Genomic DNA, 23125 nt, shown 5'->3' with positions numbered 1-23125 from the left:
CTTGTCTCTCATTTATACTTTCTACTCATGATAGTGTAAGACATTGTATCTGTGCATATACAGACACAGGCTGGGGACTGGTTCATGCAGCTTGACTTAAATACCCTTAAATATAGATGGCTGGACCATACACTATAAGCACTTTTTACCTTATGTGTCGCCCCTCATGTTTTATTATTCAACTATGTGTTACTCTGTAATGTGTGATATTGTTTGTACATGTACCCTTCGAATTTTTAAAGGGAACCTGTCACAGGATTGTTCTCAGTAACCTACACACAGTAGAAAGCAACATTTCACGTTAGATCATCATGTGTGTTCCAGTCACTAGGACCTTTCACACTCAGAATAATAAAAGAGCTGTGGAACTCTTTGATGTTTTATGTCTACTTCACTACATTATTTGTCAAGCAGAATCATAATCGTACTTAGATTCTTTTTCTACTAGAGCAATATTACAAGTCTGTATGTATTGTAACTAGTGTTGAGCGATACCGTCCGATACTTGAAAGTATCGGTATCGGATAGTATCGGCCGATACCCGAAAAATATCGGATATCGCCGATACCGATATCCGATACCAATACAAGTCAATGGGACATCAAGTATCGGAAGGTATTCTCATGGTTCCCAGGGTCTGAAGGAGAGAAAACTCTCCTTCAGGCCCTGGGATCCATAGGGATGTGTAAAATAAAGAATTAAAATAAAAAATATTGATATGCTCACCTCTCCGGCGGCCCCTGGACATCATGCTGCTAACCGGGAGGCTTCTTTGTTTAAAATGCGCGCCTTTAGGACCTGGGAATGACGTCCCGGGTTCTGATTGGTCGCGTGCCGCCCATGTGACCGGCACGCGACCAATCGGAAGCCGCGACGTCATTCTCATTCACAAAAACTCCTAATTCTAGGAATTGAGGACCTGCGAATGACGTCACGGCTTCTGATTGGTCGCGTGCCGGTCACATGGGCGGCACGCGACCAATCAGAACCCGGGACGTCATTCCCAGGTCCTAAAGGCGCGCATTTTAAACAAAGAAGCCTCCCGGTTAGCAGCATGATGTCCAGGGGCCGCCGGAAAGGTGAGCATTAGGGTTGAGCGAAACGGGTCGAAATTGTTCAAAAGTCGCCGACTTTTGGCAAGGTCGGGTTTCATGAAACCCGACCCGACCCCAGTGGGGGGGTCGGCCATGAAGTCGGCGATCTTTTGAATCTGGAATCGGAATTCCGATCCCGATTCCCGATATGTTTAAGATATCGGGAATTGGTATCGGAATTCAGATTAAAGTGTAAAATATAGAATTAAAATAAAAAATATTGCAATACTTACCCTCTGATGCGCCCTGGTACTAACCGGCAGCCTTCCTCCTTCGAATCCGCGCTTCTAGGACCTTGCCGTGACATCGCGGTGACGTCGCGGCTTGTGATTGGCCGCGCGGCCGCCCATGTGACCGCTCGCGCGGCCAATCACAAGCCGCGACGTCACCCGCGACGTCACCGAAGGTCCTGGAAGGGCTGATTCTTAGGAAGGAAGGCTGTCGGAAGGAAGCAGGGCGCTTCCGAGGGTGAGTATATACCTAATAGGAATATACTCACCCTCGGAAGCGCCCTGCTTCCTTCCGACAGCTTTCCTTCCTAAGAATTAGCCCTTCCAGGACCTTCTGTGACGTCGCGGGTGACGTCGCGGCTTGTGATTGGCCGCGCGAGCGGTCACATGGGCGGCCGCGCGGCCAATCACAAGCCGCGACGTCACCCGCGACGTCACCGAAGGTCCTGGAAGGTTGATTCTAAGGAAGGAAGGTTCCCGGTTAGTACCAGGGCGCGTCAGAGGGTAAGTATAAGGATATTTTTTATTTTAATTCTATATTTTACACTTAAATATGGATCCCAGGGCCTGAAGGAGAGTTTCCGCTCCTTCAGACCCTGGGAACCATGGAAACCCAATGCACTGCATTGGGTTTCGAGTTTCGGCCGACCCCGACCCCGACTTTTTTATAGGATCGGCCGATTTCACTCGACCCGACTTTTCCAAAAGTCGGGTTTCGTGAAACCCGACCCGATCCTATAAAAGTGAAGGTCGCTCAACCCTAGTGAGCATATCAATATTTTTTATTTTAATTCTTTATTTTACACATCCCTATTGATCCGATACCGATACCCGATATCACAAAAGTATCGGATCTCGGTATCGGAATTCCGATACCGCAAGTATCGGCCGATACCCGATACTTGCGGTATCGGAATGCTCAACACTAATTGTAACTAAATACAATAATTCTTTGCTCCTATTAAAAGTAAAATAAATCTTACATCAATTTTCTTTCTATTCAATATTTTACTGCAAAGAAAAAGCAGCTAAAAAGTATTAAGCACTTTTGTTTATTTGGTATTTAGAAATAGCTGAGTTTTACAGTTTAGCATTAATGTGAATGGCAACAAATGGGTCTTCAGCTAAATTGCTGATTTTGAAATTTGCTTTGCCAGTGATGCTCACTGTGAGCTGTTTGCCAGTACATCGGGCAAATTTCTTCTCCCCAGAGATGACATCGCAATAGGTGCCAGCAGGAAGTCCAGTGTTCAGGGTGACATCCATGTTCCTGAAAGAATGTTTGCTCAATTTATTATAATGTACGTGACCTTTTAAACTGTTATTTTTCTAGCATTTGATAATGAGGCAAGACTAGTCCTGACAAAGTGTCTCAACCCCTGGGATAGTCCTGCCTCAGATCCTCTAATGACATTCCTCTGGTCAGGATTTACAGCCTACATAAGATCTCCATCAGAGTTGGTCCTCAGTAACACATGCACAAGATTTTCAGCAGTCCTATCCAGACAGGAATAAGATGTGACCTCCTTGAGCATAACTATAAAAGTCGAAGCAGGATTAGTTTGGACAACAAACATCTTACTGGACCTCATTAGTATACAGTATGCCAAGGCAGCAGATTAAAATTCATTTTTAAAAGATACAGAAATCGACACTTCACAAAACAGACCTGATCTTAATACAAAAATCGGCATGCATTTGCTATAGCAGTGGTTGGGGACAGTCCAGGTGGGAGGGGGGAATGACAGGTTCCCATTAAAGCCATTTTCCAGTGGAAGAGCATGGAATGCAATAAATAGATGTTAATCTGCTTAACTAATGTCACTCACCAGTTATCATTGTTAAAAACAATAAAACCAATGTTTCCACGTCCGAAAGCGACCTGATTTTCCCCATTGTCCCACCAATTAGTGAGAGCTTGACCATTAGCTACATTCCGAAAAATTACCATATTCCTACAAAATAATAAAGATGAATGTCAAATGATGTGAGTATAAAATATTCTTTTAGCTATTTGAAATGAACATAGAGATATACTTGATTACTTTCACATTTTACAATAGATTGTCTAAAAGCAAAGCAATAATGCAGCACACAGCCAATTACCATGTAGCACAATGGACGTGTCATTCCGCAATTTCATGAGGGGGTTAATGACCACAAAGTGAAAAAATAAAAACAATGGCCTGATTCATTAAGACAGGTGTTTCTTCTTCTTGTCTTAATGAAGGGCATGCAAGGCATAAGAAACACCAAATTTTCACCAAATTGTTTAAGAGGCACACGCCACTTAATTTCACACAACTCATTAGTAGCTTGTGCCTCCGTGCATCTCACCAGGAATGTCACTCCAGTCAGGCAGTGAAGTAACATTTTTGGCAGAAAAAATGCTGCTACTATTGATGAATTTCATGGGTGGTTATTGCACCATCCTGTCCTGCCCCTGCTCCTCCCCAGCTCTGTCAATTTTTGCCAATCTGGCCAAAACTAGTGAGCAAAATGATGTGACTCTTCAAACCTTTTCGCATGAACTATCATAAACACTTTGATGAATCAGGGTCTAAGCTCAGCTAACTAACAATCACAGTAAAATGTATGTGTAGTATTGCTGGACAGTAGTTAGTCACATGGCACACTACCACTTTTGTTAACCCACCTAGGAGAGGTCATCAATATTAGATCAGTTGGGGTTCATCTCTAGATACCCCTGCCTAACAACTGCTGAAAGGGCTGATTACACGGCTCCGTACAGCACACCTTTTTAACACTAGAAGTCCCAGAAATTTCGAGCTCCAAAGTTTCCAAAGGTAGAAATGTTAAATGACCCCTTCCTGGGACTTCTTGTGTTAAGTAGTATATGGCAGGTCAGTACATTTGACTTAGGCAAAAGCTGTAACATTAGGCAATGCAGCAATTAAAGAAACTAAAAGTATGGATGATGAGGACAAGGCATTTGCAAGATTGTCATGTCTACTTGAAGACGCTTATTACAGGGGGTGCCCTGATACAATCCTCCACTAATCTAATAATGACGAGAACTGAAGAAAAATGTTCTATCACAATAGTTGTGAATAGTAACTTACTTTATCTGTCTCCATCTGTGCTCACACACCCAGCCATTTCCACAAGTGGTGTCTTCATTGATAGTGACAACCTTAATGGAGCCATTATTGTAGCTTGGAGGTCCAATCCAGTCATTGATATCCTGTAATCATAATATAAATATATATACAGTACAGACCAAAGTTTGGACACACCATCTCATTTAAAGATTTTTCTGTATTTTCATGACAATGAAAATTGTACATTCACACTGAAGGCATCAAAACTATGAATTAACACATGTGGAATTATATACTTAACAAAAAAGTGTGAAACAACTGAAAATATGTCTTATATTCTAGGTTCTTCAAAGTAGCCACCTTTTGCTTTGATGACTGCTTTGCACACTCTTGGCATTCTCTTGATGAGCTTCAAGAGGTAGCTTTTTCTCTGAAAGTCTATGGATTCTTTAGAGCCCACAAAGATCAAACTTATTAAAGATTTTAAGCTTTAAAGGGAATATCTGGGACCTAAAAAAAAGGGCATGTCAACAGAGTAGCAGTTTCTCTTCCTGTTGACAAGGCGGGACTACTGACAGCATGCTGATTGACAGCTGGCTTCACACAATTAGGCAACAGAAATACGGCTGTCAATCAGCATGACACCATTAGTCGCGCCCTGTGAACAGGAAGAGAAACCACTGCTCTGTTACCAGTGAGTAGCTGAATCTCTGACAGGGTGGTCAATGACCGGCGCCGAGTACAACAGGGAGGTAGTTGCCTCTGTTAGCAACTACATTACATTTTTTAAAGTCCCTGATATCCCCTTTAATATAAAAATATGCAGTGCTTAAAAATATGTAAAAAGATAAAAAATAAAATGACCCACAAATATGCAAAACAGTTATAAATAAAAAGGGAGAAATAACAGAAATACCTATTTATTCTCCTTCTGTTTCCTTGGGGAAAGGAGAAAATGAATTATGGACCACAAGCAGCATCGGCAGCCCCTACATGTGAACAACTGTCTTTTGTACCATCCAGCTTTTTATAGTCATTTTCTTAGGTTCATAATTCCAGGATGACTTGGATAGGTCCATTGAAAGGTTGCTGCTTTTGACTTGATGATGGGCTAATTTATGGCCTTGCACTTCAAATATCCTGCATCTCCACTCCTCTCTATACAGTCAATAGGAAATATGCTGCCTAATCACAAACCATTTGTTTCCATTTGAAGCTTAGGGTCCAGGAGCTGAGCTGCCATGTTTTACACCTCCATGGAAAGACGCTTTGTGCTTGCAATATTGGTATAACCAGTGTCCCCCTTTTGTCATCTAAATTTAACTGTATTGATGTTATACTGTTCCCCTGCGCATTATATACAGTATTTCCTTAACAATTGGTCTTAATAACTCAGGAAATGATGTGCATTATAAGATCTAAGAATATAATATATATATATATATATTGTTTTACATTGGTAACCTGTATGAACATAGCTTAGGTCTTACAAAGAGCAATGAAGGTATTCAGGGTCAGAATACAGATTGGAGATTTACACAATGCTGTATGCATAGCAAAAATTGAAAGAAAAGTATAGTACTATATATTGTACAAAGGATATATATACAAGGTATTCTAGAAAAAAATGCTATAGGCCACAGCCCAGAAATGTTCTCATATCAATGCCATGTTTAAACATTCACTATTTGGTCAGTATTTTACATCAGTATCTGTAAGCCAAAACCATGAGTGGGTGAAAAATGAAGAAGCGGTGACGTGTTTCTATTATACTTTTTCTCTTTTTGTTCCTCTATTGATTTTGGCTTGCAAATACTGATGTAAAATACTGACCAAATACTGAAAACGTGAACGTGGCCTAATACTTACCAACACCTGCTTTATCAACCAATTCTGTGGCAACTCACATTCAACAAAATTCTTCTTTCAAATTTATCTCTTACCTTTCCATTTACATAGTTTCTAGGCCAACTAAAACTCGACATGATACGGGTAAATCCATATGGATGTGCCAACATGAAGCCCACTGCCATTTTGTACAAACTGCAAAGATTATTAATGTTAAGGATTTTGAAAAAGACCTGTGTAAATTTTCAAAAATACTTTGTTGGAGATTTATCCTTACCGGGCATCAATGTAGGTGAGAATAGAGGCTTCTCCAGCACCATGGCCTCTTTGGTTATCGTGGTTGTCAACAAAAACTAAGGCCCTATCAGTTGGCATAAAACCCCAGTCTTCTCCCCAATTTCTAAAAGATATTACAGTGGTTAAGTGAAGTCTTAAACTGTATGTTAAGGCTATCAATTACTACCCCCTTTTAAACTTACTTGAGATATGCCATCTTTTCTCCTTCCCACCTACGGATGACTTTTCCAAGTTTGGTCCCATATTTAAATTCCGTTACTCGACCAATGCTAAGATACTCTTTGGCCGAAATTCCTTCTCCACCTAGATCAATCACCTGAAGAAAAACATTACATGAATCACAATCTCATTTGCAGCCCAGTCTCAATCTACACATAAAATATACACTAGACACTTTCTAGTATAGTGAAATTTTCAATTTTAAAGTTGACGTCTGCAAAACACAGTATTCGTGTAAAAGAAAAAACCTAAAAGTTGTGCCACTTTATTTTAACAAATGTGTTGGAGACATGATTTTATGGCATTCGCCCCCATAGCTCTTTCTGCACTGTTCTCTCATTCTTAAAATGTTGGAGTATATGACAGATCTGTCCATCAGCCAGGTCCACTTGAAAAACACTTCACGTGGGAAATCTGTTTATCACTTAGAGAAAGATGATAGACAGGTCTGGCCTCATGCTCCTCTACAAGAAGTGGAGAGCTTTGCAGGTTGCAAGGAATCTTGTGCTAGCAAGCACAGGACAAAAACCTGTAAAATTAGTATATTAGTAAGTGCCACAGAATCATATCCCAACACATCTGTCAAAATAAAGATAATGTGGAGATACGTAGAAGAAAAATCATGATAAATCATATTATCATAGTCAATTAGTCATGATTCTCTAAGAGTAATGTAACATGATTAATAGAATCAAACAGAATTTAGATAAGTTTTCCAGTGATCACTTATGGATCAGTGGGAGTCTGACCATTGGGACTCATACCAATCTGCAGTACGGGAAATTTCTATCCTTGTTACAAAATGAAGCAGCAGTTTGGATGTTCAGCTGCAAATCAAATCATTCTCTATGGGACTTAAGGACAAAACTGAGTGCAAAACAGTGGTGTATTACCTCAAGACTAAAATATCTGCTGACACCATGAATATTGGTCACCTAACAGTGTTGCCCTGTGCATTTGCCGTTACCTAATCCAAGGATCAGTAAAATCCACAAGGTAGAAAAGAGAAACCAGTGTCTGTGGTTCCAACAAACCAGAACACGGCACTTCAAGACCTCTTGATGAGGCGCTATAATATCTCAGCAATGTATGTGAATCCCTGATCACCAGAGTAGCATGGATCTCAAGGTTGTTGTGGTTTGAGGGAACCACGTACACTACTCAGTCCTTACCGGTAACATCCAAACTGGAGCTAGGTCTAGACATCAAAGAAGGGATCAGAACCTATGGTTTTCACTCTAATGGTAAGCATTTGTCTAAACTTTTAGCCTGCATTATGCCCTATTTAAATATAATGTATGACGCCCTCTGTATTTTTTTTCTCTACACTCCAGCTTTGCTATTTGGATCTAAATCCACTTTGGAAGTCTCCAGTGAAGACCAAGCAAGCCTGGAACCAAGTGTGGGAAGACTCTAAGTCTTTATGTATACCACTATGCAATAGAGACCAACAGATTGGAAAAGTAGAGTCAATATTAGAGATTAGTAGCAGCAGCAGATGACTGTGGCATCAAAAGGACATATTTATATTTTGTGCTAATGCATAAAAGTGAATAAATTGTTTTTAAAATCTTGATTTATATTATTGAAACATTGTGATTAGTGGATACCACACCAGTCACGTAATACTTTGCTAAAAGTTTTGGTTGCAAGAACAATTTTTTACCTCCTGGAAAATAAATGGACGAGTCCCATTGAGAAACCACTGAGTGTTCAGGTTGTTTAGTCTACTGATAATGGCTTGAATATCCCCTGGCCACATGTGTTTAGCAGCATCAAGTCTAAAGCCAGCCACACCGATATCAATGAGCATGTTCAAATAGTCTGTAATACTAGAACGGACAGATTGATTTTCTAATGCCAAATCCAGAAGGCTCAAAAGTCGACAATCTCTGACCTGTGTAGAGAAAGTAGTGGGTAAAATTATTAAGGTGGATTCACATTTCCTTATGAAATGTTCGGCTGCTGCCTGATTCTCATCGGACAGCACTCAAACTCGTAGAGTCTCTTAGATCCATTCACACATCCGTGATAGTACAAGATCCAAGAATGAAATCTGTGAAACTCAGAGCATGTCCTATCCTCATCTGATGTTGAGGATAAAAAAATAAGGATGTATTGAGTGGGTCGGTTTGTTGTCCAATATAAAACCAGGCAGCACACAGTCATTTGGATGCCCTCTAAGAAGTATAGTCTTATCATAGCCATTACTTGATTGAATGCTTTCGTTTAATCACGTTTAAAAAGTTTACTTTACATTTTAATGGTTCCAGGTTATTGGTATTGTACCTGGTCTGCATCTCCATAGTTCTCAATGTTGCCGCTTCCAGTTTTACACTTATTTTCATTAAAGTCATGACGCGAGTATGGCACACCAGGGAAGCTTCTCTCATCCGTATTGTACGGACTGCCGCACGTGGAAGAATTCCCTTTTCCCACTCCTGCTCCACACATGTGGTTAATGACAGCATCTACATAAATATAAACCTGTGATATATCAAGAAAAGATGTCATCTTACAGATTTAACGTAACATTGTATTTAGGAAAGGCTCATGCTGTACAAGCAGAACGCAGGCTACCATTATTAGCAGCCTGTGTTTGGCGATGGCCACAGCTCATGATTAACACAAGCTGAATGAAATCGCCAGAAATCTAAAAGGTCCAAATGTGCCACCAACCTTAGGCATCCAATGCGATTACAATAAAAGTTTGCAGCAAGCCTGCGTTAACCTTAATGTAAAAAAAATGTGATTTATGACAAGGTATATAGAGTAATATTATCTGGTTCCTTTCTTTTGTGTCCTTTCTGCCGTTGGAGCAGCATGGTGGCTCAGTGGTTAGCAATACAGCCTTCCAGTGCTGGGGTCCTGGGTTCAAATCCCACCAAAGACAACATCAGCAAGGAGTTTGTATGTTCTCCCTGTGTTTGTGTGGGTTTCCTCCCACACTCAAAAAACATAGTAATAGGCATTCTAGATTGTGAGCCCCATCGGGAACAGCGATGATAATGTGTGCAAACTGTAAAGCGCTGCGGAATACATTAGCGCTATATAAAAATAAAGATTATTATTATTGATCTTCAGTTTTAAGCTCCTGTCCGTCTTGTAATAAAATAGTCAAATTGCTTCTCAGATGATTCCCTATTATTACAGACCCTCTCATCCCTTGGCATCACAGACTTGGCCCTATCCTGGATCTCATCATACCTAACAGACCGGACATTCAGCGTCTCCCACTCACACACCACCTCCTCACCTCGCCCCCTATCTGTCGGAGTCCCACAAGCTTCAGTCCTTGGGCCCCTGCTCTTCTCCATTTACACCTTTGGCCTGGGACAGCTCATAGAATCTCATGGCTTTCAGTATCACCTCTATGCTGATGACACACAGATCTACATCTCTGGACCAGATATCACCTCCCTACTAACCAGAATCCCTCAATGTCTGTCCACTATTTCATCCTTCTTCTCCGCTAGATTTCTGAAACTTAACATAGACAAAAAAGAATTCATCATCTTTCCCCCATCTCACGCGACCCCCCCCAACGAACCTATCCATTACAGTGCATGGCTGCCCACTCTCCCCAGTCCCACAAGCTCGCTGCCTCAGGGTAATCCTTGATGCTGATCTCTCCTTCAAACCACATATCCAAGCCCTTTCCACGTCTTGCCGACTTCAACTCAAAAATATTTCACGAATTTGTACATTCCTCAACCAAGAATCTGCAAAAACCCTAGTCCATGCCCTCATCATCTCTCGCCTTGACTATTGCAACCTCCTGCTCTGTGGCCTCCCCTCTAACACTCTTGCACCCCTCCAATCTATTCTAAACTCTGCTGCCCGACTAATCCACCTGTCCCCCCGCTATTCCCTGGCCTCTCCCCTCTGTCAATCCCTTCACTGGCTCCCCATTGCCCAGAGACTCCAGTACAAAACCATAACCATGACGTACAAAGCCATCCACAACCTGTCTCCTCCATACATCTGTGACCTCGTCTCCCGGTACTTACCTACACGCAACCTCCGATCCTCACAAGACCTCCTTCTCTACTCCACTCTTATCTCCTCTTCCCACAATCGTATACAAGATTTCTCTCACGTATCACCCCTACTCTGGAACTCTCTACCACAATATATCAGACTCTCGCCTACCATCGAAACCTTCAAAAAGAAGCTGAAGACCTACCTCTTCCGACAAGCCTACAACCTGCAGTAACCACCAATCGACCAAACCGCTGCATGACCAGCTCTATCCTCACCTACTGTATTCTCACCCATCCCTTGTAGATTGTGAGCCCTCGCGGGCAGGGTCCTCTCTCCTCCTGTACCAGTTATGACTTGTATTGTTTAAGATTATTGTACTTGTTTTAATTATGTATACCCCTCCTCACATGTAAAGCGCCATGAAATTAATGGCGCTATAACAATAAATAATAATAATAATAATAGTAATGACCTTGTGCCTTAGAAGTCTGAGACCTTCCCCCTGTTATCTGATTGGCTAGTGCTGCTTATGGGAGCAGCTGACACAATTTTAGGGGGATTTGGGAAAGAAACATTTGGAAACAATTGCCTACCCAGTCTATGGCCGGGGACTGATGAGCATATGAAAAATCGTCCCAGTTTTTTACTGAAAAGTCACACAGTTTTCATCTGATTTTCATCCAATTTTCATCCGATTTTCATTCAATCGTCATCTATGCGCCATCTGTGTGTCCGTTTTGTTGCCAGAGGTCACTAGAGTGCAAGTAGTAGATTGCCGGAGCCTGCCGGAGGCAAAGTTTTCTTATAAACACCGCACGACTCAGAGCCTGGAAGAACTCATTACCATAAATGAATAAAAGAAGATTTCTCCACAACAGGACCGCCAATATAAGCATGTAGGTATGACGGTTTTAATAATTCTGTAACCTATCTGCCCATATTCATAGGTTGCATACTTCCAAGGGAGGTGACAGATTCTCTTTAACACTGTAACAGTAGGAGAATCTGTGCAGGTTTTTTTTTTACATTTTTGAGGGGAGAGAGAAAACTGCATATGGTAAAACAGACACACTGATCAAATACTGATGAAAACCTGATCCAGCTCACTGATAAAAATTCTGTTTTTCTCACTTAAGATATAAAAAAACAGATGTCTGTAGAGTATGTCACTAACAGGCATGCTCTTCGTTCCTTCTATGTCAGTAACAAGCATGCTCTTCGTCCCTTCCTAATAAAAGGGGTATGCTTTAAGCATGCTATTCATCCCTTCCTAATAAAAGGGGTATGCTTTTGCAGAAACGTAAATAATGCTTATATAATTTGATAAAATTTTTATTGTGGAAGACTCAAGTATGACTTGTTGATAATGTATTTCTATAATCGTCGGTTTGTGGGTTAAGACTAGGAAAAGTATTAGGATATAAGTACAGGAATCAGATAGGGTAATAAGAATAGTAATTGGGAAGTACACTGGAGGCCAGTGTAGCTCAGGGAGTAGTTAGGAACAGTAAGGTAAGAGTTAATATAGTTAGGAACACCCCCAGCTAGGGAGGGGCATGGGCAATAAAAGGGGACACTCCCTGATTAGTTAGATAGAGTTGAAGATAGATGCAGAGTTAAGAAGGTGTTAGATTAGATCAGTGTTCCCTAACTCCGGTCCTCAAGAGCCACCAACAGGTCATGTTTTCAGGATTTCCTTAGTATTGCACAGGTGATAATTGCAGCAATGACCTGTTGGTGGCTCTTGAGGACCGGAATTGGGGAACAGTGGATTATATAAAAAGAAAAACAAAATATAAACGAACAGTACCACTAAGGTGCTAGTGCTGACATATATCACGAACAAACATGAAAACGAAACACCCCATAAAAATACTACCGGCCCCTTATCCAGGGCCACAAACTGGTCACCAATTCAATAAAACGAATGTATACACCCGACTACTCATAGAGTCTACCATACCGTATAAGCGAGGCACTCCCCTTACCTAAACATCTGCGGCAGGGATACCATATATAATCATGTGCACCAAGAATGGTACACCATATGGTGGCAGGTATCACGGAGTAAAGTTATCGGTGGAGCTCCTCTAAACAAGGTGTATAACCAATGTAAGTAAGACCCAAAAATGGCAATGTAAACATACGATATGCTATATAATGTACCATACGCATAATAATGCAGTTAAACGAGCATATACTTATGAGAAACAAATATCTCCCAAACAAGAGACCAGACAAACAGTAACACCGTCCCCAAATACCGGGCAGTAATCACGGTGTGTGTCTAAAGTGCCATCTAGTGGGATTAAATCTTGTGTTTCTTAATACATATGCGCTTATATACTCATCTGCTGGTACTGAAGTCTTATCATAGTCCTTCTGCAGATATTAGATATGTAGCCGGACCCTCTGGCGGTTTCTATGGATCATCCGCCTAACGACATCTGGCTAGAAGTATGCGTCGGGAGGCATACTTCTAGCCAGATGTCGTTAGGCGGATGATCCATAGAAACCGCCAGAGGGTCCGGCTACATATCTAATATCTGCAGAAGGACTATGATAAGACTTCAGTACCAGCAGATGAGTATATAAGCGCATATGTATTAAGAAACACAAGATTTAATCCCACTAGATGGCACTTTAGACACACACCGTGATTACTGCCCGGTATTTGGGGACGGTGTTACTGTTTGTCTGGTCTCTTGTTTGGGAGATATTTGTTTCTCATAAGTATATGCTCGTTTAACTGCATTATTATGCGTATGGTACATTATATAGCATATCGTATGTTTACATTGCCATTTTTGGGTCTTACTTACATTGGTTATACACCTTGTTTAGAGGAGCTCCACCGATAACTTTACTCCGTGATACCTGCCACCATATGGTGTACCATTCTTGGTGCACATGATTATATATGGTATCCCTGCCGCAGATGTTTAGGTAAGGGGAGTGCCTCGCTTATACGGTATGGTAGACTCTATGAGTAGTCGGGTGTATACATTCGTTTTATTGAATTGGTGACCAGTTTGTGGCCCTGGATAAGGGGCCGGTAGTATTTTTATGGGGTGTTTCGTTTTCATGTTTGTTCGTGATATATGTCAGCACTAGCACCTTAGTGGTACTGTTCGTTTATATTTTGTTTTTCTTTTTATATAAGACTACGAAGTAAAGGTTACGTTTTACGTCTCCATTCTTGCAAAAACTATTTGCTGTGTATATCTTTATCTTTTTGGTTTTTGATTTTTTTCTTAAGCCAGGCTTATTTAAGAACAGTGGATTAGATGAAAGGCAGACTAGGCCAGTGGGCCGATCAGTACAGAATAGCAGAGATTTATGGGGAGCAGCATGCGGAAGGCTGCCACTCCCAGGGCCTTCCCAGGATATCCAGGGCCTACAGCCCGAATTAGGTATGGAAGCGGGTGCCTTTTTCACCTCCCAGAAGGGGAAGCCAGATGGGAAACTGAAATCGGAGAAGTGGGCCAGAAAGCATGGGAGATGTGGAGCCAGAAAGAGTGTCTCAGGGGCCAGCAATGCCAGGAAACGAAGGGCGAGCTCAGGCTGGAAACGTGCTGTACTGGAGCTACCATGGAACCTTTGATGTTAAGTAAATTTGAACTGTTAAAAGGCTTACATGGATTTTGGTGTAGAAAACATATAGTTTCCACTCCATAATACATGCAAAAAAGTACCCTTATTTATTATGCTCGCTTATATAGTGTCATCATATTCCACAGCACTTTACAGATATCATCATCACTGTCCCCATTGATCACAAATTACATACCCCTACAGCTTGATTCATTATTGCATTTGCACCTTTTCTTGTTGTGCTTTTGGCATTCTGCGTGTTTTTTTCTTTAATTCATAAACATCTCTTAATTTGGGCCTTTTTAAAACCACATTTTTTTAGCCATGTTTGTTCTTTTTTTATGTTATATTTTTGGAGGGATTTCCAGATGTTTTCTATTAAGTCTTCATTTGCAACTTTTTGATACATTGTAATTTCTTTTGCAAATCTATTCCTGTCTCCCCTGGATTATATTTATGTACTTAAACTTTGGCACAAATTGTTCATGCAAATTTTGCAACTTTTTAGAGGTATATGTGACCTAAAACAGGTGAAAGATTAAAAAATAGCAATTTTTATTTTGCACAAAATCTATGAATTGTGCACAGCATTTGAGCGATTTTTTTCCCTCAAAAAACGTCATCAAATACCACAATACCAAAAAATAAAAATTGTATATAATAAATCTGGCCTGTAGTGTCCATTGTAGAAGTGTGCAGCACTAATATTGAGTTGCTTAATGCTCAGAAAAGAGGAGCACCCTGCTAAAATAGCAACGTTAAAGGGGTTCTTCACTTTCAGGAAACCTCTTTCCAAAACAATAGATCCAACTCGGACACAAAATGGAGAAGATAAAGAAATTTATTTTTTCATCTTCTCCCCCATTTGATAAAATTTGATCACACTGGCCCGATTTTCTTCAATGAATGAATAAATGGATTTGTGACCCTAGCCTAAGGAGGATTTATCACCAAAAACTGTCCATCATTTGCACTTTGCAATTCCATATAAAGCAAGTGGCAACTGTATTACACAGTCATCATCAGCCTCTAATAGCTACAGAGTTTAAGTGGTAATTTCAGCGAGCGCCCATTAATAGGTTTACTTGTCAGCCATGGGCCTAATAAAGATTATGCCACAACCATCTTTGTACTAAAACTAAGGTTCATAGGATATTGCCATTTCAACTACAGTATATATTGTAATACTGTAATATTGTAGTTTTAAGTACAAATAAAGGAATAGATATACTGTAGCTGAAAACTAAGTGAGAGAATCAAAAAAGAGTAAAAATAAACAAAAATGTTTTTAAAAATTAAAAATTAAAACATTTTAAATCACCCCACTTTCACAATTTAAAAATAAAGAATTAAAGAATAAATATATTTTGTATCACTGTCTGATCTACAAAAATATAAATAAATTAACCCACACAGCAAACTTAGAAATAAAAAAAAAAAAAAAATAATTGAAAGATCAGAATTGCCGTTTTTAAGTCACTGAAACTTCATCAAGAAATGCAAGAAAAAGTGATCAAATGGAATATATAGCTCAAAATGGTATTAACCCCTTCACGACCTATACAACTGTCCCACTAGTTAACCCCTTTAACCCCTTTCTGACCTTGGACAGGATAGTACGTCCGAGGTCAGAACCCCCGCTTTGATGCGGGCTCCGGCGGTGACCCTGCATCAAAGCCGGGACATGTCAGCTATTTTGTACAGCTGGCATGTCCCCGCAATAGCAGCAGATGGAATCACAATCCACCCGCCGCTATTAACTAGTTAAATGCCGCTGTCAAACGCTGACAGCGGCATTTAACTAGCGCTTCCGGCCATCGAGCCGGAAATGAGCGCATCGCTGACCCCCGTCACGTCAGCATGACAACCAGAGGTCTATTGAGGACCTCTATGGTTGTTGATGGTGGATTGCTGAGAGCGCCACCCTGTGGTCGGTGCTCATAGCAATGCAGCAATTCTACTACATAGGAGCGATCTGAGCATCGCTCCTATGTAGCAGACCCGATCAGGCTATGCCATGCTTATAGCCTCCCATGGAGGCTATTGAAGCATGGCAAAAGGAAAAAAAAGGTTTTAAAAAATATGAAAAATATAAAAAAACATAAAAGTTTGAATCACCCCCCTTTTGCCCCATTCAAAATAAAACAATAAAAAAAATCAAATATACACATATTTATATCATCATGTTCACCTGATCGCTAAATGGCGTAGCGAGAAAAAAATTAGAAATGCCAGAATTACTTTTTTTGGTCGCTGCAACATTGCAACAAAATGGTATCATTAAAAACGTCAGCTCGGCATGCAAAAAATTAGTCCTCACCTGACCCGAGATCTCGAAAAATGGAGACGCTACAGGTATCGGAAAATGGCGCAATTTTTTTTTTAACAAAGTTTGGAAAAAAATTTTACCACTTAGAAAGAAAATAACCTAGACATGTTTGGTGTCTATGAACTCGTAATTCATATTTCAAAAAACTGACCATCACATCCAAACATAGATCAACTGTGAACAGGTGCTGAACCTAGAGTCACCAACTCATACACAGTCAAACATACATATGAAATATGAAAGTTAGACTGCATTACTGCACTAAAAATATAAAAAAATGAGAGCGTTTAGCGCATAAATTGGCCAATTTACGTGTACCTGGTAGCCACTTTACGGCAACTATCGTATGCCAGGTCCTACGCTTTCCCTGCTGAGAACAAACATCTTCATCTGAATGGGTACCTGCGAAACCTCTTCTTAGACTAAATTTCTCTCTCTGTGTGGAGGGGTAATGGACCTGCTGCGATTAAAACACCTGTCTGTGGCTAAGAGGCGGAGTGCTCGGTCAGAAGGCTAGTAAATACAAATTTCAAAAAACTGACCGTCACATCCAAACATAGATCAAGTATGAACAGGTGCTGAACCTAGAGTCACCAACTCCCACACAGTCAAACAAACAAGGCAGCACACTGTAGCGTCAAAACATGCAAACATAAAATATGAAAGTTAGACTGCATTACTGCACTAAAAATATGAAAAAAAGAGAGCATTTAGCACATAAATTGGCCAATTTACGTGTACCTGGTAGCCACTTTACGGCATCTCTCGTATACCAGGTCCTACGCTTTCCCTGCTGAGAACATTACCCCTCCACAGAGAGAGAGAAATTTAGTCTAAGAAGAGGTTTCACAGGTACCCATTCAGATGAAGACGTTTGTTCTCAGCAGGGAAAGCGTAGGACCTGGTATACGAGATATGCCGTAAAGTGGCTACCAGGTACACGTAAATTGGCCAATTTATACGTTTTTTTTTTTCCCCAAGGTGGAGCTTACTCTTTGCCACATGGGGGTTTTTTGCCTTCCTCTGGATCAACATGTTAGGGCAAGTTAGGTAAGGCTATGGGTTGAACTAGATGGACTTAAAGTCTTCCTTCAACCTTAATAACTATGTAACTATGTAACTATGTAAACGCTCTCAGTTTTTCATATTTTTAGTGCAGTAATGCAGTCTAACTTTCATATTTTATGCTTGCATGTTTTGGCGCCACAGTGTGCTGCCTTGTTTGTTTCACACAAGGAACAGAGTAAAAAAAAATAAATCCAATTCTTGACCTACTATTAATTTGTTCATTCTGCATCCCAAAGATTGCCGTAAAGCTCAGCTCACAGTTATCCTGAACTCTGCGCTGAGCGCTTACACCGGGGTTTCCAAATAAATCTTTGATATATGTGATTCAGACGGAACCCCGGACAGAAGATTCCCTATAAATAGGCATGCATAAAAGTGCTGTCAGCATAGTTTTGTGCATCTCTGAAAAAAAGAACACAGCTGAACAGAGGCCAGTCGGAGTCCAGAGTAACTCTGCTGGCTAATTATAGTGAATGAATTCTACAGGGTGGGCCATTTATATGGATACACCTAATTAAAATGGGAATGGTTCCTGATATCAACTTCCTTTTTTTGGCACATTAATATATGGGAGGGGGAAAGCTTTTCAAGATGGGTGGTGACCAAGATGGCCATTTTGAAGTTGGCTATTTTGGATCCAGTTTTATTTTTTTCAATGGGAAGAGGGTCATGTGAACATCAAAACTTATTGAGAATTTCACAAGACAAACAATGGTGTGCTTGGATTTAACGTGACTTTTTTGTTTCACGAGTTATTTACAAGTTTATCACCACTTATAAATTGTGTTCAAAGTGCTGTCCATTGTGTTGGATTGTTAATGCAACCCTCTTCTCCCACTCTTGTCACACTGATAGTAACACCGCAGAAAAAATGCTAGCACAGGCTTCCAGTATCCATTGGTCCAGATGCTGTACATCTTGTATCTTCACAGCATAGACAATTGCCTCCAGATGACCCCAGTTCAATAAGTCAAATGTTGCTCCTTCCCTTCTGAACCCTGCTGTGCGTCCTAACAGTAGTTTCCCCTCACATATGGGGAATTGGCATATTAAGGAGAAACTGCAAAACAAATTTTGTGGTCCAATTTGTCCTGTTACCCTTGCGAAAAAAAATTGGGGCTAAACTAAATTTTTTGTAAAAAAAAAAAAAAAAAAGAAAATGTTAATTTTTTCCTTCCACGTTGCATTAATTCCTAAAAAGCACCTGAAGTTTAATACGCTTTTTGAATGTGGTTTTGAGGATTTTGAGAGGTGCAATATTTAGAATGGTGTCACTTTTGGGTATTTTATGTCATATAGGCCCCCCAAAGTCACTTCAAATGGTCCCTAAAAAAATGTTTTTTAAATTTTTTTGGGGAAAAATGAGAAATCACTGATCAAATTTTACCCCTTCTAACTTCCTAGCAAAAATGATTGTTTCAAAAATTGTGCTGATCTAAATCATATATGTGAGAAATGTTATTTATTATACCATTGGTATGAAGAGGAAAACAGGCTTGGGGGTGGAGGAGTTAATAGAAATGTCAGCTCACCAAAAAACAACATTCTCTCAAACAGCTCCATCGGTGGCAAATAAAAAAATATTCAGAAAATGGCACCACAAACCAAATTTTTTACAATGCTATGAATTTCTTTAACAAATATAATATAAAAAATACGAGCGTGGTATCACCGAAAACTAATGTATCTCTAAAGCTTATGTAGATATGATTTATTGCACCATGTTCCAAATTATTATGCAAATTATATTTTTCTTGGATTTTCCTAAATGATCGGTACAAATAACAGGCAGTCTCAGAAAAGCCATCACCCGTTAGATTATACATCGAATTTTATTGAAGAAACCTCCCAATGATAACAGTATAATCTCCAAAATAAATAAAAACTCAAAATGCACTGTTCCAAATTATTAGGCACAGTAGAATTTCTATACATTTGATATGTTTTAAAGAACTGAAAATGCTCATTTGTGGAATTTGCAGCATTAGGAGGTCACATTCACTGAACAAAAAAGCTATTTAACTCCAAAACCTTCTAACAGGCCAAGTTACATGTTAACAAAGGACCCCTTCTTTGATATCACCTTCACAATTCTTGCATCCATTGAACTTGTGAGTTTTTGGAGAGTTTCTGCTTGTATTTCTTCGCATGAAGTCAGAATAGCCTCCCAGAGCCGCTGTTTTGATGTGAACTGCCTCCCACCATCATAGATCTTTTGCTTGATGATTCTCCAATGGTTCTCTATAGGGTTGAGGTCAGGGGAAAATGGTGGCCACACCATGAGTTTATCTCCTTTTATGCCCATAGCAGCCAATGACTCAGAGGAATTCTTTGCAGCATGAAATGGTGCATTGTCATGTATGAAGATGATTTTGCTCCTGAAGGCATGTTTCTGCTTTTTATACCATGAAAGAAAGTTGTCAATCAGAAACTCTATGTACTTTGCAGAGGTCATTTTCACACCTTCAGGAACTTTAAAGGGCCCTACCAGCTGTTTCCCCATGATTCTGGCCCAAAACATGACTCCTCCACCTCCTTGCTGACGTCGCAGCCTTGGTGCGACATGGTGGCCATCCACCAACCATCCACTACTCCATCCATCTGGACCATCCAGGGTTGCTCGACACTCATCAGTAAACAAGACTGTTTGAAAATTAGTCTTCAAGTATGTCTGGACCCACTGCAACCGTTCTGCTTGTGAACACTGTTTATGGGTAGCAGAATAGTACGTTTATGAACCAAAGCAAGCCTCTGAAAGATCCTACACCATGAGGTTCGAGGGACTCCAGAGGTATCAGCAGCTTGAAATATCTGTTTGCTGGTTTGTAATGGCTTTTTAGCAGCTGCTCTCTTAATCCGATGAACTTGCCTGACAGAAACCTTCCTCATTATGCCTTTATCAGCACGAACACGTCTGTGCTCAGATTCAGGCACAAATCTCTTAGCAGTACGATAATCACGCTTAAGTTTTCGGGAAATATCTAATGTGTTCATCTCTTGACCAAGGCATTGCATTATTTGATGCTTTTTGGCAGCAGAGAGATCCTTTTTCTTTCCCATGTAACTTGAAAAGTCTGGCCTGCTTAATAATGTGCAACATCATGTTTAAGTAGTTTTCCTTTAATTAAAATCACCTGGAAAACTAATTATCACATGCGTTTAAGATTGATTTCAGTGATCCATTGAGCCCTGAGACACAATGAAATCCATGAGGTTATTTGAAAAACAAAACAATTTAATCTTTATGATGCTTAAATCCAATTTGCATAATAATTTGGAACATGGTGTAGTTATAAATGGTGGCACTTTTACAAATCTGTAAATGCACAAACGCAACGAATGTACGAACAGCCAAAGCCTAGAATCGTATTTTAAAATGGCAAGGTGTAGTTTAATTTACCGGAATCATTGCAACATAAGGAGTTATGCAAGAGATACTTTTACTCAATCTAAAAACACGGTCCCTCTGCCAATATTTTACTCAATCCCTACTAGACATTGTAAGAAATTTGGAATCTTTTCAATTATCATACATGGCCACCTAGCTTTACTGACAGCTTCTTTGCCTGAAATCACAAAGCATAGAGGCTGTGTCAGTCAAGTAGGAGGACAATAGTGAAGTACCCTTCGTACATATATATCACCCATATGTACACATCCTACATCATAAGATCAGACGTCATTGGAATCTACTACGCACAGCCCATCCACAAATCCCGGAGTTTCAAGATCATTTCTTACCTTGCTACAAACGTCCTACCAACATACGCGATACATTGGTCAAAGCAGACTTAGGTATCAATAGGGATAGCACTCAACGTTTCCTTTCCCAACCCAAGCATGGCACTTTCCCATGCCTGCATTGTAACCAATGTAACAGCGTTATCAAGCGCGACGTATTTCATCACCCTCATTCCGGTAAGAGATATAATATCAAGGGATATTTTACCTGTGATACATCATTTGTCGTTTATGCGATCAAATGTCCATGTGGCCTACTGTATATTGGTGAGACTACTCAATCTATCAGATCCCGTATTTCCAAGCACAAGTCCACAATCCGGTGCCAGAATTTATTACTGCCACTCCCGTCCCACTTCATATCTAAGGGTCATAACATCTCACAGCTAAGATTTCAAGTATTGGAACATATCCCGATACAGAGACGGGGCGGTAATAGGATCCACCTCCTTAAAAAGAAGGAGGCTTATTGGATCCACGAACTTCAAACCCTATCGCCTAAAGGTCTCAACAGAGAATACGACCCTTTGGCATTTATCTAATCGTCAGACCATGGTTGAATGGTGCTTTTTGTCCTTCATGCCACTTATTGGGTCCTTTTGAGATTTGTATAATATGTCGTACATGGTTCTGCCTGTTATACATGGACGCATCAATCAATGTATAGTATGGAATATATAAACCTGTACAATATGCTATGTACTAATCAGACTGTTCTTCTTTACAGAGTCGCCTTTATTGACGCTCATCATGCAAATCACTGCCTGCTCCCTCCCCCTCCCTGGATTTTCCCTGCCTGTGTTCCCTACCCGACTGCATTCATTACCATGCTTCTTATATATATCTACTTGCCTTCTTTTTAGTCTGTACTTTTATCGACTTTCTTTTCTACGGCTTAATCAGTATATACATCTTACATTATATACCTTATATTAGCCTCTATCTTCCCATTTTACACCTTTCATATATAACGCTTACACCTTGACCAGCAATAATATCCCTTTTCCTCTGATCGCTTTTCCCCTGATGCAGTTTAGCTGAGATAGCTATTTTCATCTCCGTAACTACAAGTCCCGCCCTATCCGGTCCTTCTCTTACCCTATGGCTATTATCCTCTTTAGACACGCCTTCTGGCCCTTGCTGCGTAGTTCATAGCGCTCATCGATCTAAACTTAGTGCCGGCTTTCTGCCGTCTTGGGACTACATATCCCACAATCCTTAGCGCTGTTTTCCGGGTCGTCTCACTTCCGGTTACGGTCCCGCCCATACGCCATATATTGCCGTTCCGTTCCACTTGGGGCATTCAACCAGCGGTGGACGCCGCGTTGTTGTATGCCCACGGTCCACAGTATATTGGTGAGTCTCTTGCGCCTTTTTAGCCCGGCACCCATCACTCTAGCTCCATATATGCCGGACACGCTGTCCTGTTAGTTATTTTTTCTATTCATACTCTAGGAGCTGATTGGTTCTAGGATTATTTACGTCTATTAAGAGTTTTGCTAGCGCCGAATATTTCCCATAGGACCTGTTCTCTACCCATGGTGAGCTATTGTTTCTCTTTGTGCTTTTCTGTAGGGTTGACACTAATGCCTCTCTCTCACCTCCTTCTAGCCCCTGGGCATATCGTTCTGCCGTATCTGTGATACTGCTTATGTGGCC

General features: G+C 40.5%; 1 protein-coding gene across 1 annotated transcript in view; it reads right to left on the bottom strand.

Moving 5' to 3' along the window:
* Positions 1–2359: 2359 nt before the first annotated feature.
* The window catches only part of LOC138647283 (pancreatic alpha-amylase-like), a 38745-nt gene continuing 17979 nt past the window's right edge, over positions 2360–23125 (bottom strand). Inside the window, exons 3-10 of the mRNA XM_069736190.1 lie at positions 9040–9237; positions 8417–8647; positions 6714–6847; positions 6512–6634; positions 6330–6429; positions 4408–4529; positions 3154–3279; positions 2360–2594 (exon numbers count right to left, since the gene is read on the bottom strand). Of these exons, the coding sequence (XP_069592291.1) occupies positions 2405–2594; positions 3154–3279; positions 4408–4529; positions 6330–6429; positions 6512–6634; positions 6714–6847; positions 8417–8647; positions 9040–9237 (1224 nt within the window). The 3' untranslated portion in view covers positions 2360–2404. The remainder of the gene's footprint in view (positions 2595–3153; positions 3280–4407; positions 4530–6329; positions 6430–6511; positions 6635–6713; positions 6848–8416; positions 8648–9039; positions 9238–23125) is intronic.

The sequence above is a fragment of the Ranitomeya imitator genome, chromosome 8, assembly GCF_032444005.1.
Source record: "Ranitomeya imitator isolate aRanImi1 chromosome 8, aRanImi1.pri, whole genome shotgun sequence".
NCBI classification, from domain to species: Eukaryota; Metazoa; Chordata; class Amphibia; order Anura; family Dendrobatidae; genus Ranitomeya; species Ranitomeya imitator.
This window is presented reverse-complemented; position numbering and strand designations above follow the sequence as displayed.